The sequence below is a fragment of the Pleuronectes platessa genome, chromosome 23 (genome assembly GCF_947347685.1).
Source record: "Pleuronectes platessa chromosome 23, fPlePla1.1, whole genome shotgun sequence".
NCBI classification, from domain to species: Eukaryota; Metazoa; Chordata; class Actinopteri; order Pleuronectiformes; family Pleuronectidae; genus Pleuronectes; species Pleuronectes platessa.
The window spans coordinates 4,996,289-5,013,415 of NC_070648.1; the positions used below are offsets into that span (position 1 = coordinate 4,996,289).

At 46.4% G+C, this 17,127-nt stretch overlaps 1 protein-coding gene across 1 annotated transcript in view; it reads left to right on the forward strand.

The window, feature by feature from the left end:
* Positions 1–1,069: 1,069 nt before the first annotated feature.
* The window catches only part of LOC128430677 (NACHT and WD repeat domain-containing protein 2), a 40,968-nt gene continuing 24,910 nt past the window's right edge, over positions 1,070–17,127 (forward strand). Inside the window, exons 1-3 of the mRNA XM_053416799.1 lie at positions 1,070–1,084; positions 2,108–2,279; positions 10,959–11,047. Coding sequence (XP_053272774.1) covers positions 1,070–1,084; positions 2,108–2,279; positions 10,959–11,047 — 276 coding nt within the window. The remainder of the gene's footprint in view (positions 1,085–2,107; positions 2,280–10,958; positions 11,048–17,127) is intronic.

Here is a 17,127-nt window from a genome sequence, read left to right on the forward strand (position 1 = left end):
ATTTTTTGATTGTAAATCATATATTGCTATACTAATGCGTCATTGCAATAAAATATTTGATAACTTAACGTGTTATTATGATATGATATGATATAAAAATTTCATGAAGTAAAGACTTCCCAAAAAGTTGACTCTGCAGATAATCTTTGGGCTTGTTAGGTACAATATGGTTTGAAACAGTAGTTGGTGTTATGAACCTTATTCAACCTTTAAATAAAAATAATAAATGAATTGGTAAAGGATTGCATTTCTATATTTGCTTGCACAAAACACAACACAGCCAATTCCCTTGTCTGCGTAAACCTACTTAGCAATGTACGATAGTTTTCTAATAGATAATAAAACCAGCAGTAATGTATAAAGAGCATTAGCATAAAGCTCAACAGAACAAATGCAAGTGTGCAGTATCTCTTTAATGCCTTTGACAACAAACCAGATAGAGTGAAGCACTTTGACAGATTCAAAATTTGAATATGTGAAAGTAAAATTAGGGGCTGAGGAATAAAGTAAAAGACTTTATAAAGTTAAAACATTTGATTTGTCAAAGCTGTAAAGTCATTGGCGAAAAGTCAAGCGGTTGTAGTTTTAATAGAAATCGCTGAGGAGAGAGAGTGAGTCAAGTGTGACAAGGAAAAGTAGAGCCAGACCGGAATTAACTATTTTACTTTCAGAATAAAAGCACTAACCCTGGGAACTAGTGCAATTAGACGATTCTGGAGCTTTTTTTATGAAGGGGAAAAACACAAATAAGTTTATAAATATGACTATTCCCCTCCAAGCGTTTTCAAGGATCTTAGTCCATCTGAGTGTAGAGCTGCGACGCGTTTCATCCAAGGGATATTTTACTCTGACAAGGTCTACCGGTAGCCTCGGTTTGACTGTCTCGCGCTTCCCGCCCGCTCGGCTCCGCAGAGACAGGAGGATGCCACGGGGAGAAGCGCTCCGACACACGGCGTCGTCCGTCCTGCTGCGGTCTCCCGGCGTCGCCTCTCGGCCGCAGCGTCTCTGATGGGCGCGCTCGCTCTCCTCCACCTCCTCTCACCGCTTGGATACATCCCGGAGCCGCGAAATGAAGCGAATGAATGTGAGCAACAACCGAAGTGTCCCCGTTTTCTGTGCCCGTCTCCGGCAGCATCGCCATCTCCTCTACGCGCCGTGCGGACGCGGCGATCTGTAGTTGCGTGCCCCCCCTCCCCTGAGGATCTCATGTAGTCCCCACTAGTGGACTACCCCAAACTTTTACCCGCTCCTCTCTTTTTTTGTTGTTGTTGTCCTCCACCGCCTTTTTTTGTCAGGATAGACCAACTCCCGGAAAACCCCCGACGAACCTGACATCTGCTCCCCGGCGACATAACCGTGCTTAGCGGGTTATTCGCCCCCTTTGCCCAAGCATCGTCTCCGGGGTGGGAACACGACGGATGCTTGCCTTGCTCGTCCATCCCGAGATTGTGTCCCCGTCTCGTTCTGTTGTGTCTGTTTGTGTCCCAGCTCAGTGGCATGACAATTCAATGAATGCGTCCAAGGACATGTACAAATTACGCATGCACCATGGCGGTAGTAGGCTGTGCGTAATATCCTATTCTTATACCCGTAGCACATGAATGCATGCGAGCAACACATTCTGTGTCATCCCTTGTGTTTTGGAGGAGATTTGGCAGATCCATCCTAACTTGATTTGGTGTGTGGATGCGTGTGGAGGAGCATCGGCGTTCTTGGTAAGGCAAGGCAGCCGATTGTAGGGCTTCAAAACCTGGAGTCAAATGTTCTATTATTTATATTATCTGCATTAGGCGATGCATGTGAGGAAGGACAACACAGAGACCTCCTGTGAGTCCTGAAAGTGCTTTGGACCAATTATGTCCTCAGCCTCTAAACGTGCCCAAAAAAAGTTCTTGGCACAATTACTAAAACCATCTTCACCTATTTGCCTCTGCCATGAATAACGCCCCAAGCTGATGGATGGATCCGGGAAATCTGCGCGTAAACTTGCACGTCTGTCCATTTGCCATCCCACCCTCCCTCTCCTCCTCCTCCTCCTCCTCCATCATCCTCAACCACCCCTGGCCACGCTAACGTTGAACCCTTGCTGTTGTATGTGTCCCCACAGCCACGCTGGAAGTCGCCCCCCATGTGGCCGTCGGGAGTGGGGAGCAGGCAGCCCTGCCCGCGGGAGTCGGCGCTGCGCAGGGCGGCCGTCAGCGGCAACATCAACGCCCTGCCGCCGCACCACGTCCCCACCGGCCGCAGCGTCCGCGTCTTCATCTGTGCCAACCCCGACGGTAAGAGCCTGCATGCGTAATATCCCCATCCCCGTCCCGCACACATGACACAAGACGCAGCCTCCTCCTCCTCCTCCTCCTCACTTAATCTTTACAAATGTTTCGTGCGGTGTTTGAGATCTACTACCTGCAGAGGGGAATTAGTGTATCCCGCTTCTCTAAGATCTATTCTGGAAAAAGCTAATCACAGGGAGAAAATCTGCAGCGTTCCCCCACAAGTGCAGGGAAACACTTTGGCTTCGGGCATGTGATGTAAAATCTATAAGGTTAATGCATTGGGATTGAGAATAAAGCCACTGTCCACAGCTGGGGATCTGTAGCACTGGCTTTCAGAGGGAAGTCAGGACTCTGGGATTCAGCTCGAGTCCATTCACCAGTGACATTTAAAAGGACCCACTTAACCTGCTGGAGCGACTGGGAACATGTCTTAAAATTAGGTTACGCAAGGCCACATGACGACCAAATGGAAACAAATGGGTGCATGATTCATTCGGGCAACGCGGCAGAGCAGCAGATTGCTCTGGACACAGGGTGCACGGTGTGAGCAGAGTGCAAAAGGGCCGGGGTCGTGAGGGAGACACCCAGTTGCAGCTCTGTATTTGAATATGCCCTCTGGGCCAAAGGGGGTAAAAATAGGCTCGGTAAAACTGGAGTAAACAAGGCAAGGGAAGTAGAGTAGGCTAGGAGAGAGAGAGAGAGAGGAAGACAGAGAAAGAGAAGGAGGGCACCAGGATTTATAAAAAGGGAGGTCGATACATCACTGTCATTTGCTCGCCCTTGCTGCAGACCAAGAAAAGAATGAATGAATTGACCTCGGATTATTGCACATTTATGATCTGCAGCAGAGGCAGAAAAGTCTGGCGTCGTCTTGCCACCTGTAGCTGACTCAGTCATTCAGATCATCTCGTCACCCCCCCTCCCACCTCCATCGCAAAGTAAATGTAGACGGAAAAACACGCGGGCTATTCCAATAGTTATTTTTAGGCTGAAATGGAAAGGTACACATCTCCGCCTGAGCTGTGAGGAGAGCTAATTATGACCTGAAGTGAAGCGATGGGCTGAAACTCATTTTCAATCCATCAGATGAATGTGCAGGTCAGACCGTACTGGGGACAGGTGGTGACACCTTTACCAGGAGAACCCCTCGACTACTTGTAACCCCAGCCTGCTCTCTAATTGGCTGTTGTAATTATTACTCCAATCAACTAATGAGTTGGCCAGAAATCTACTTGGAGGAGGCTTTGTGTTGATGCGAGGCTCTTCCAACATTTTTTGGTAAAAATGGAAAACTGGGCTTAGAAGCTGTCTTGTCAAGTAAACAAAAGATGGCTTGAGCAAATGCTTATGACAAATGAATGTGATCAACACCCTTTCCACAATAATGTGTATATTTTGCAAAGAGAACTTGTTATTTAGGCCTCTCAGCCACATGCAAACAGCATTTTAAGTCACTAAGATATTATGTGTACTGAAGGTCGGAGGTTCAAAATACCAAAACAATATCCACAGCAGTGGAGACAAGGATTGATACTTTACAGTTTAACCATAAACTTTATTATAGATGACTATAAATAAAAAGAACACATAAATCTAAAGAGCTTGAATGAACTTGAACTTAAATGAAAACATAAATACACTTTGCACGCATTGTTTATTCTGTAAAATAGCGGCAAACATAAACACGATATGTATATTGAGCGATAACAAATGGGTCGGGGCTCTAGTTTCATGTGAAGCGAGATGCTGATATCCAGAATCCATATTAGAGTAATGGAGCCAAACACAATGTATACTTCAGACAGTTGCACAGAAACACTGCTGAGTCCCAACTAGATCACAATAGTCCAATCAAACATGTAATGAAGTATTCTTTGCATTTGTTTAGATGTGTAGGGATGAGTTCACTTTGTATTTCCAGTTGCAGCTACGTGCTCAGCAGCAGAACAGATTCAAACCGTCCTCACACCCTCTACTCGCAGACTTTCTTTCCCCCGTTGCAGACCCTCCCCTGCTGAGACGTCATGTGCCGTTACTCATGAGTGTGACCCTGGTGTGCCCTCAGTGCCGCTGCCGAGCCTCTATCTCCATCTTCACTAGAGGGGGCTGTCCATGCATTTATTTAGCTGCAGCTGTGCAGTATAATGTGGTCACAACAGACAGCGAATCAATAACATGCCACAAATGTATAAAAGGACCTTTTTCTCCACGGCACTCAGTCACAATAAGAGAACCGCTCCTTAAATCCCTGCTGGGCGGAACGCTGCTCTGGCCTTGAGAGCTCGGCAGCGACTCGGCAACTCCGAGTATTTATCCCTTCATGTCTCCGAAATATAAATGTGTGGGCAACGAAACGCAGCCGCGCCATTGTGAAGGAGTCACCCAAGGCCAGGGCAGGATCGCGCTTATGTTGATGAATTTCCCCCTCGATGAAAGTTAACAAAATATATATCGCACATAACTGTGTAATCTGTGATAGCAGAGGCAGGGGCGGGTGAATCATGCTATCTGCAGTGATAATCACGCCAACATAACTGTGGAGCAGCACTTCTTTTTTATTGTGTATGTGAGAATGGAAGGGGTGGGGGCTGGGCGGGGGGGGGCACTCTGTACTTTGATCTACGGCAGTGAGAGTTTTATGTGCTCTATAGCGTTGGCTCTGCTGAACGTGCTGACCCTAATGCCCCGTTAATCAAAAAGACGACGGTGACGCATTCGGATGCTAAGACCTCTGCCGGGTCACGGCACGGCACAACCGGCTGGTTTCAGACGGGGGAAATGTCCGGACCATGGACTGTACATAAAGATGGCTCAGTTAAAGTGAAGCGTCTCGATCTCCACCCGGTGGCTAGCTGCAGTATAGGGCATATATACTGCCTCCTCCATGTTAGTCGATGGGACGTGAACCAAACTAAAGAGTACATGGGTTCGTGGAGTTTAGCTACCTTTCTGGATAGTGCGAGAAAGTGTCGTCCATCTTTATATAGAGAATACTATGTGGAGCAAGTTTTCTAGATCTTTCCGGGGAGTCGGACTTTTACATCGTCCGGGTCAGACTCCTTCACAACAGCAGGAGTCGGTCGCTCTGGAAAAGATCCAGAGCGACCGACTTGTTTCACATACAGGCCCCCTCCGGAAGATTTCTGGAAAATATCCGGACCGCAGCTACATTTCATTAGATGTCAGATGCTACACGAGAAAGTTGACTTCACAGTGTAGTGGATTTATCTCACCATGTGCTACAGTGTGTCAAAGCCAAACAACAAATTTAACTGGATTTACATCCTGCTCCCATGACGCTAATGGATCCCAAGGTTTTGGCTCAGGTGGATGAATCCGTCTGTCGCTGTGTGTGTGCATGTGCGTGTTCTTGTCCGCTTGTGTGCGTATGTGTGTGTGTGTGTGTGTGTGTGTGTCAGCAACAGCCGATCAATTAAACACCCAGCTATCTGTTCGGGCCCGTGGCAGCAACAAACAAGCCTGACATGATTTATTTCTGAATGTTTTCTGTGTGCACTATGCAGACTGTCTCAGCTGTCAGTGTGTGTGCATGTGTAAATCCATATAAGCATATCGAGACATCTCCATTACCTTTGCCGCTGTCACCTCAGGGGCTCTGGCGTCGGCTCACATGCCATCGGCTGCCATTCGTATGCAAGCTATCACTTAAGCTGTTTAGAGTTGATAAAAGGCGAGAGGCCTCGGGGATGTGATGCATAAAATCATCCCGAACCCTCCCGTGCACCATCAGCGAGGATTTAGTGTGTCAGTACAGAGACCACTTACATCGCAGCCCCCCCCCAAGATTACTCCCAAAGTTCCTGTTAACTCTGCTTATCTTTTCTTTTGGTTTGTGTTGTAGGTATTTTTTGGGATTCCTGATTATCTCGCCTTTAAGAATAGGAATGAGTTCCTTCAATTCTAATAGAGTCTGGTGGGAGAGAGAGGGAGGGAGAGGGAGGGAGGGAGGACCGGTGAGGAGACTGTATCAAGGGCAGCTTTTGTTTAAAGAGAAGGATCCTGAAAATCTAGAGGGTGCTGGTATTTCTTTTTTTTTTTATTTCTGTAGCACGTTAAAAGTTTATGACGCAGGCGTATGGCGTTCTCCACCTCCTCGCGTCTGCTCGTGTCCCGAAGCGAGAGAGGAAGCTCGCTGTGTCTCGTTTTGGCAGCAGGGTTGTGTTTTGTGTTTTTTTTGCCCAGTGACCTCTCCCAGAGTTTTTCCCCCCCGATCGCTGTGGAGCAATCTCACACCCCTCAGGACGTCGCTCTGACAAAATTCAGCAGTTGCCCCTCGCACGCTCGTCCAACTCCCGGCGTGTTCAAAACCATTTCACGGAACACACTGTAAAAAAAACACTTTACTGGGGGGGGGGGGGGGGGGGGGGGGGGGAGAGATGATGGAGGTGATAGCGAGCAGCCCGCCCGGATCCACCTGAGTAAAATTACACAGTGATTATCCACTCGTAACCGACGTAATTAACCTCCAGGAAACTGGTGCGGTCTGCGGGCGGTTTATATCTAATGGGAATTTTATTTTATGTGCACATGAAGGGCTGTGGCGAGGGGGGGGGGGGGGGGGGGGGGGGGGGGGTGTTTGGAGGCATAATAATGTTAACTGAGATTAGAAATGAACAGAACGTGACCGGCAACTTACAATGAATGTTAATTCAACGTCTGTTTGGAAGATATTTTTTAGTTTGGGAATCTATTTCTATTTAAACCCACAATTCAAGCCACAACAATATGATTCATTTTTTTTTTATTGATTTATTCCATAACTGAGGAATAGATACTGTACTCTAAAACATTCCCACACTTTAATCTTCCTTGGAGTAAAACATATATTATCTTAATTTGTCTAGATCACAATGTCAAGTAAACAGATTTATCATCAAAGATTAAAAAGTGATATTTCACGATTGGAAAAATAAAGTGCAATCTTCCACCTATGGGCGTTTTGCAGCGAGGCTTTTTAAAAATAGACTCGGTGTAAATTAAATTCAGAAACTAAATCCCTCTTCACACAAAGTGGAGACAGAAGCTCAGGAACGTGTTACCTATGTTAGAATAGCATCACACCTTTAATGAACACACGTTTCGGAGTCACATTTGAATATTAATCCCCCCCGCACGCCGAGTTAGAAAGCCGTGGTTTTTTAAAACAGTTACCCGAAGTGCAGTGAATCCTCTGATAGGTCGATCTGAGGAGGATCCACCTGTTGGAGGCTTCAGGGACGAGAGGGACACATCGGTTGACCACGTTTGAAAAGCCCAGTCGCTACCGCTCTTCAAATGCTACCGCCCCCCCCCCCCCCCTCGAATTAGCACACAGCTCTTGTGTGATCTTGAAAGTCGTTAATCAGTCCAGTGTGTTGCTGGCAAACACATGAAACACGCAAAAGACCCACTAGTGGTTTTGGAGGCAACAGCTGGCGGTGCAGATGTTCCCCAGTGAACGTGGCACATTCTCACGTTGGGTAGACCAACACTGGATCATGCCTGCAGCCAGTGAGAGGGTCACTTAATCAAATACGAGTCACAGAGGCATGAGAGTCCCCCCCCCCCCGCCACTGTGACAACCAGCTTCATGTTATTTCTATTCCACACCGTAGCTGGTGAGCATCAGGTTGGGGTCGTGGCTCGATTACCACCAGTGGAATTCCTCGTTTCCTGATTCAGTGATATCCGGGTCTCTCCGTTTGCTCGGGAAACGCAGCAACATCTGGCCTTCATGGACGGCTGCTCCACACAGCCACAGTCTGCCCCCCCCCCGGCGTCTTCCAGGTCACTCGCTATCGATTTGCTCACTGACTGTGCGTTTGCATCACGGCCGCGCAGGTTCAGCTCTGCACATGAGAGAGTTTGGGTGGTATAGACGAAGAAGGAGGAGAGCGGCGGGGGGGGGGGGGATGTTCGGTCTCGTGTGGTTAACTTTGATGTAGGGGAGATTTGGTTCTGTGCTTTTAAGGAAGAACAAGGTGCTGCAGGCCGTGAGCCGAATTTTGAAGCTAAAATGTTATTGTCAATTCATCAGTTTGTAATTCTTTCAACTGTGTAATTAAACGTCAAGTCTATAGAATGTTTACAGTCCTGATTTGTTGGAATATTTGCTTGACTGGTGGTTTTCAAAGTTTTTTTTATGATTATGTCGCTTTAAATGAATTCTCTATGGACTTTCTACAGTTTGCATACGTCAACGAGTTGTTAACAGTTACACCCAAAAAGTTTTTTCTCTTTAAGAACTCGTGACCTCCATCAACGAGTGAGATGTGATTTGATTGGTCGGTTGGCTTGTTTGTTTGATGGTCAGCAAATTCCTTTCACTGTATCGGGAAGGAGGTAGAAATCTGAACCAAACCATTTATCATCCCAGATACAAACACACACGCTGGTGCATCTTTGTTGACCCCAAATCAAAGCATTGTTTCCATTTCATCTGCTCGGGCACTTGTCTTGTGGACTTTGCCGTCTCTCTCTCTCTCTCTTTCTCTCGTTTAATCACAGGCCTCTGAGCAGTTGTGCTCACCGAGCGTCTCTAAAGTGTCGGTTAGTGAATCTTGATGAGAGCTGAGCGATGGCTTTGTCAGATGCGTGTTGATGAGCCTGGGAGAGAGCGGCTGAGGAGTGACCGACGTGAGGAGGCAGCTGAGGCAGCGTGATGTGATTTTGGTTAATCTGTTCGGTTTGTTTTAGTTGTGCTGAAACGGGGTTATATAGCAAAGACAAATATTCACTGGGGGCAGCTTCTCAAAATTTGAAAGTTTGAGGTTCAAACCAAATAGTATTTATAGATACTCATTGTTTGCTGCAGGTTTCCACAAGTTATATTTATGACTTTTTAAGACCATAATGAATAAAAGTTAAGACAAGTACGACCAGAATATTACTTCCATATTATTGAAGATAAAGTCAAACAATAAGTTAGAGAACAACCTTTGAAATGCCACATTATCTTCAAACTACAGGCAGAGACAGTCTCCAGCCCTCAGTTCCACATCGGTCTTGCAATTTTATAATATCGTGATTATGTTTATGTCCCTGAGAAAGGACTGGATTTGGTTTATTCTGGGTAACTGAAGTGACAAGTGTATGAAAGACAGATGGATAAGAAAGGACAGGAACCAGGAGCCTTGGCTGTGTTTCTTTTTTTTCGACAGGTCGCCCATGAGGAGGTAGAGAGAAAGGAAAAATAAGTGAGAGAGAATTTTTTAAAAGTGGCTGAGGTGACATATCTGAAAAGAACAGATAGAAATGAACAGATTGGAAAAAAACCATCGGCAAGGACACACACACAGCGAGAGAGGGCAAACCTAGCATTCTGTCATTGTTCCTTTGCATGTGGGCGTGTACACAACAGACACACACACACACACACACATACGTCAGGCTGCCATAACTCATCATCGTCCCACGAAAATAAGAGAGAAAGAATGAGGTGGAGAGAGAAGCGTCTTGCTGTTATCAGCGGAAAATACAAACAGCAACACAGTGGAGTCTGTCAGGTCACATGGAGACAGCGAGCGGCACTCATTCCCAAACACACAAACACACAAACAAGGTTTCATCCAAATTTGTGCTATTTCCTGCAGCCATGATGTCATCCGTGTCACCGTGAGACCTTCTACTTGCCTGGTACTGTGATGTGTCTCCACAGGAAGCAGACTACAGCTCCACTGTTGCAGCAGCTGCCTTTTTTTTTTTTTCACCATTTGCATACTATCACAAGCGTCTCGGCTTTGATTTGACATTTTGCTCGGGTCGCCTTTGGGCAGATGCGTGTGCGGCCGCGGCCCGGAGCCATTGCTAAAGATAGACTGGAGACCGATCCGTCAGACCGAATCTGTGAGCTCCTCCACTCACGCGGCGCATGACACGGTTTCCGCGGCCGAGGGGATGTCCGGCGCTCCGTCCGGCCCGGGTGGGGTTAGCTCGCTCCGTTCTCACCCGTCCGTCCACTCCCTTCAGAGGAAAGAAGAAGAGGTGGGGGGTGGGGGGGAAGAGACTGAGCCTGTCCAAATACATTACGGTAACCATTTGGAAGACAGTGGAAAAGGGGGGGCGGGGGTGAGGGGGGGGGGGGGGGGGGGGGGGGGGGGGAGAAAGTGGGACACGTCAACAGGCCGTGGGCTCTCGCTCGGTGACACCGCCTCTGTCCAATATGATCACTGCCTTGGTAATGTGGCATAAATTCTGCAGCCGTATGTGTGTCGGCCCTGGCTCTGCTGGCCAATCGTATTTACTCTGTGGCTGTGCATATATTAGATTATTGTCTTAGTCATTGGACCGCAAATTTGAGTGTTTAATTCTCAATTAATTACAAATATTAAGCAAATGTGCTCACAAATAAAGGGCAAGTCAACACATCTGTATGCACTCATCCCAGTTGCACAGTGGTATCACGCGTCACAGAATCCAATGTGCATTGAAATCTATTTTTATTGTAATGGTCACACAAAATCTTTCCACATGTTATAAAGGTCAGCAGTTATTATAAGGGTTTGTTTCTACTCTACGGGAAAGATAAGAAATTGACGGGAAAATGACACAAAATGTTAAATTATTCCATAAAACTTTCACCATTAAGTTAAACAAGACATCCTACAAATCAAGGCTTTTAAATTCAACATCCATCTGTTACACATGTGCTACAATAAGCTTCCCTCCCTCTTCTCTCTTCAGACACAGAAGCAGAGAGGAACGCACTGAAGGAGCACGTCTACCCCAAACTACGAGACTTCTGCAGGGAGAACTATGGGATTGAATTCCAGGTAACTTGCTTTTCTACTTCTCTCCTGACTTCGTCCTCTGTCTTCACCTTAACTTCCATAGCTGTGGTTTGACAGAGCTGACCGTTCAGTGGCTCCAAATCTACATGATGGTGTACACAGCCATAGATGCCTGAGGGAAACCCCTCAGAGCTTCAAGCAGAGGTCTGTGTATCTTTAAACGCACAGAAGGCCAGCTCAGATAAGGCTTCCATCAGCGAGGTGCTGGCACAGATGTAGCCGCAGGTAAAGCGGCGTAACGCGAGGGTTCTCCCTTTGTTGTTGTCGGAGAATTGCAGAGCTCTCCCCCGTGGTGTCCACTCATCAAGATCATTTGCATTGCAAATCAGCATCAGTGTACTGTACACACACACAGAGAGAGAGAGAGAGAGATTGCTATCAGGGGTCTGTTTGTTAAACAAAATCCAGGAGAGCCCCGGAGTCACTCAAAGATCTGTGTCACAGATTGTTCCTGGGAAGGGTTTGAGGAGTTGTGCGGGGGGGCTTGTGATCGATTAGATCATAAACAGCTCCGAGCACATGCCGTCTACAGATGTTCCGACTGATTTTACGAATTCCTTAAATAGACGTTTAAGTTTTGACTTGTCGACGAGTCTCGAAGAAGGAAAACAATCAGAATCACAGCAGCTGTAAGTAAACAGTGTTATATTGGTTTGCTGAGTGGTGCGGCCTTGTTTCCTGTGGAGGTTAACATCAATACGGGGGGTGCACATTGTCCGGTGGTTCTACACCATCAGTCCCATGTTCCACCTCGCTGGTTCATAGCATCCTGGCGTTAGTACTCATTTGAGGACCTAGCTGTAACAAGAAGTATACTAGCACTGGTAGTATGTGTTACTCTACTGCTTTCTACATAACCATGGTTTTCAGTAAATGACAAACGAGTTGATTAAGAAAAATTACAATTTGTTGAAAATAAAGAACTTTCAAGAGACGTGGGAATAAGTCATTCAACGTTAAAGTTTTTTCGTGTCAGGCTCAAAGTCTGATCAAAATCAGAAAGACTTAAAATGTCCATCTCAAGGAAATATAAGAAAGTTTCAGAGGTTCCTCTCTGGTAAATGCACAGTAAGATATACACTTAGTACTAAGTCCTAATGGAATTGAATATATTTCTGATAATGCAGGCGTGATCAGAGGATAATTTTGAGGTTTCATTCGGATGAGGAGCCGGTTACTGAAAACCCTTCGTCATCGATTAGAAAGCTCCAAAGGAAAGCATCACAGATTTAATGCCCAAATGACTGCATCCAGTTTATGATGAATGGTTCATCATAGATATGAAAATATAACAAACCATCAAACTCATAGACGTAGCGATCGTCCCTCTGATGCCTCCGTGTGCACGATGACGTTCTGGCTCCACTGTGCGTGGCCACGTGTCTGTCTGGTGATTCAGCTCGCCGTGACAAAGCCTGAGCTGAAATGATGATGCAGAAGGCCTGGGAGTTATTACTATGACTCACTTACTCCTCTCACCCACCCTCCCTCCCTCTCTCCTCGTCCTCCTCCTCCTCCTCTACCCAAACCCCCCAACTCTTCCTCGTCCTCACCCACGCCATGTGAGAGTTGGCACCTTCGCTAAAAGCAGTCTCCAGTTTTGGTGTTTAACATGTAAAACACGTACGCGTTCACTACTTTCATAAATTTGTCTTTCATTCCCACCCCCCCCCCCCCTCAGCCTCACACATGCACGTCTCTGGCACACGTCCTCTGGCACACGCTGACACACATATGCCAAAGCTGACGAAACTCACTTTTCCTCGGGTCCCTCATCACACGACTCCTTTTCAATCCTTCCTCATAAGAGGATGTGGAGGGATCGACAGAGAGGGAGGGACGGATAGAGGGAGGAAGAGCACACAGAGATCCAGCCCAGGGGCCGAGGGGTGCGTCCTCATTCAATCAGTGCAAAGCAGCGACCAGGGAGTGGAGGCGGGGGGGGGGGTCCATCCCCATGTTTCCTGCTCTTCCAGGCTTTCATCACTCATACGTGTGCTCAACCATTTAAAGAGATGACACTAAACAGCCACATGACGACTGAGCGATGCCGGTGGACGCACACAGCGGACCAGGGTCAGACGAGGTCTCACAGACAGATCACTGATGGTGTGTGAGGTTTGGCTGGCGTCAGTCGGGGGGGAACAAAAGAACTCATCTCCAGCCATGTGGTGGTATTTGCTGAACACTGATCAGTGGATTTTCATGCTTGCAGCTCAAACACAGATTAACTCCTATCTGAATTATTTGTTGGGTGCAGTAGTTGGTACGTGTCTTTATTCAGATATTGCGAGACATTAACATCGTACATTTATAAGGGGGAACATTCCCTCAAGTTAAAAATATATATTGTTAAATCCCCATGAATTTGGGGAGGCAACAGATGCAATGACTCGCCCCCCCTTTCTAGAAATGAAGCCATAATATCCAGGATGAGGAACGGGCCACCATCTTGTGCATTTACAGTCTGTGCAATTTGCGAGTCAGTCTCAGCTGTCAGTCGTGATGTTTCACTTGGTTTTTATAGCATCAAATATCGAATTAAAACCAAACTAATGGGAAATGGTCCGTGTCCCATCCACTAACATGGAGTAGGCGACCTGAGCAGGTGGCGATAGAGATGCTTATGGCTTGACATTTGGGGGAGCAGTCATCTTTATGAGCAGCCTGTGATCTCCACACGTCTCCGGCTTCACTCAGCCCACTGCTTCGTCCGCCTGCTCCCCCCCTCCCCCCCACCGCCCACTCATCAAACCTCCGCCCGCAGCAGCCTTCAGATCCCGCTCAGCTCGTCCCCCTGCTGGCTGGACACTCACCCAGCCCTGCTCACAGCTCCGTCCTTCTGAGGCTCCGTCCTTCTGAGGCTCCGTCCTTCGTCCTGCCAGTCCCTGTTTGTCTCCCCTTGTCTCCGGCCATCAGCCTTCCAGAACCCTCACCTCCCCCCCAACAGATCTCCACTCTATCACTTGTACCACGGTTTTACATTTACGTTCATCCATCCAAACATGAAAGATTTCCCCCATCCCCCAGCTCCATAACAATACCATCACCACCTTCTACATGTAGGAGTTTAGGAGTAGAAGCATTTCTGATGATCCTCCACATAAATGACCTTTAAACGGAATCGCTGGGCTGCAGGAAACAGATGTTAACGATGTGGGCAAACCTCGCTACGGTTGCCAACTCGCAGACCATCACACACACAAACACACACAAATGCACAGCCGCTACAATTAAAATAAAAGTTTCCAAGGGCCACAGCTGTGCGAATTGATTCAACGGCTGTCACTCAGGCGTCGCTTCAAACTCACGAGATGAGGCGTGAACATGTGACGACGATTAAAAAAACAAAAAAACAAAAAAGCCTTTTCCTTTGTTTGCACTTTTATAAAAAGGAGAACGTGGCTGTCAGCTTGGCTTTGTCGGAAAAGACGCTCTTCGAAATTTCACCCACCTAAAAATGTCCTTAAATAACTTTTTATGAAAAATCTTAAAAGTTACAATATATTTATTATACTCAATCTTCAGATGCGGAAAAACTTGGAAGATGACAAATTCATCACCTGTCACATGGCGTGAACCCTCTTCATCCCTCACTCCTCCATCTGTCTGACTGCACGCCATATTTCTCTCTCTCTTCCACCTCTCCTTTTCTTCCTCCGTCCGTTTCCTCCGCTCCTTGGCAGCAGCAGCAGCAGGCCGCCACTTTCATTCACCCGCCCCCCCCGCCCCCCCCCTCCGAGACCGTTTTCCCCCTCGCCGCTCGGCCTCCACAGAAACACACAAACACGCCAACTGCCTGAATGACAATCAGCAAATACAATCAGAAGTCAAATCGGAATAATACATCTAAGGCTTCGCTTGCACCGCGTCTCTCTCGGCCCTCGGGAGGCGTCTTCATTCTGAGGAGATGATGTCTTATCACTGTCACAGTGAAGGTTATATTCTGGGCCCGGTCGGTTTATCGGCTGTCAGCGGAGGATCTCGGAGAAAGAAAACTCTCTGACGGACAGACGGATTAAAGCGATCTGGTAAAATCTAAATAAAGAGATTTTTGAAACTGACCGGGACCTGATTATAAAGTCTGTTTGAGTATATTTGCTGTGAATATAGAGAGAACTTTAACTGGAGAATCGTTCCCGGCAAACTGAGTGAGACACTTGTTGTTGTGCCGTGGTCTGCAGTTAACCCGCTGGTTTACAAAGAGCGATGTTGCCCAGATGACTCACCGCAGGCAGTGTGTCTCTGATTAGAGAAATGAATGGACTCCGAGCAGCTGCTTGAGCCCGAGCCGCCATTTGTTTCACCACCGGGTTTACGCTCGGTTAAAATGCAAAAAAATCAGCCGGTCCGCCCCGAGATGTTCTGTTCCTCGAAAATCTCTCAATGATTTGGAAATGAATATATTGTATTTTGACCTACTGTTGTTTTTTGTGACTCTAGAGAAACACTGATTGAACTGAGGAGCTGTGGAGAGATAGGTTTATGTGGAAGGAGTTCGCTCCACTCAGTTTATACTGGTTCCCACGAATTGTTAAAGTCAGGGAGTCCTCTGCACAGTCAAAGAATTAAGACTTAACGTCCCACAGGCAAAATTAGCTGCACAAGTAATGTGAATAATTCAATTTTAATTCTGAACGTGATTATGGTTCAGGTCTGATCTTCAAGCCTCCTCAAGGAGTTTACAGAAATGTTTTAAAGTTAAGATTTAAACCCCTTTCAAAAAGATTAAATGAGACGTATGATGCTTTTTCTGAGTTTCCTTCCCGAGAGAAAACAAACCAAGCTTGACCCAAATCTGACAGGCTCTCGGTTTTCTTGTGTTTTCCCCAAATGCAGGAATGTGCGGTGCAAACAATCGATGAATGAAACTTCTGCAGCATAGTGACATCACGTTGGTCGCACTCCTAGTAGCTAGCCCTTTCAAGGAGTAACACAAATTAACATTATTGACCTAAATATAAGTTTAACATATTTATCCTTTCACCTTTTCCCAATAACACAGCAATATTTGCTTAATTTTCTTACACGACAACAAAATAAATATTTTTAAAATGTTCCTTTACAAGTCAAATTATTTAAGTTCAAGGCATAAACTGTATATAAAGATGGAGGATATGACAGCCTCTTAAAAGTGAAAATAAATCATCTCCCTCGCCCCCTGGTGACTGGCTATAGTAGCTTATAGGTCATGTACCCCTTCTCCTCCATGTTAGTTGATGGGGACACAACTAACAAGTCAAAATACACTTTTATTTTTGCTTCTATTCTGACTAGTGACAGGATTTGGAGACACAACGTCCAAATTTATATTCAATCTATAGTTCAGGGAGCTTCAGAGTTGTGCCTGCTTCCCATTTAATTCTCAGGCATCTCAAAGCTGTGTTTGACAGGCTCTAAAAAAAATCAACCAAATTAATTATAATTTGAACGTGTGGCGAGCTTCAGAGTGACCTATCAGAACCCTTGTGTGATGGAAAAATGTATATCTCCCTGAGCCGGTGCCTCATTAGAGCCTCGGCGAGTCCCTGGATCTCATTACCTCGTGTCTTTGACTGGCTGTTAACCTCAACGTGCTTTGGTCGAGCTTTATCAGTCTGAAACACGGAGCCATTAAAGGGCCCCGGCGTTCTCAGAGCGTGACGGATTTCACTCCGAGGCGTGCACGTGAAGTCTTCTCCGAGGAACGCGTTATTGACAACCTCAATCATCTCCGTTAGAGTCATGCAGGGAAAGTGTGACCTCGTATCAGAGAAGCCAGGAATTGAATCAAGTAAAACATACGATTCGGAGATCTAACCTTCATGCATGTGTTTTTCATATCGGTGCATAAATATATCTGATTCCAGATCTGCTGCTAAAACTTGCAATTTTCTCGAGCTCTCAGAAAACTGCATTCATCAAACATTCTTAGAGATTTACTACATGTTCTTAGTAAAACTGCCTGCAGTACAGAGCTTAAGATATTTCTATGTGGGCGCCACATCTATTTTTACTCTTGTTTTTTTTTTTACAGTTGGTGGGGCTTTTCCCCCGCCTGATTTCATGCCCTTTCTTCCTGG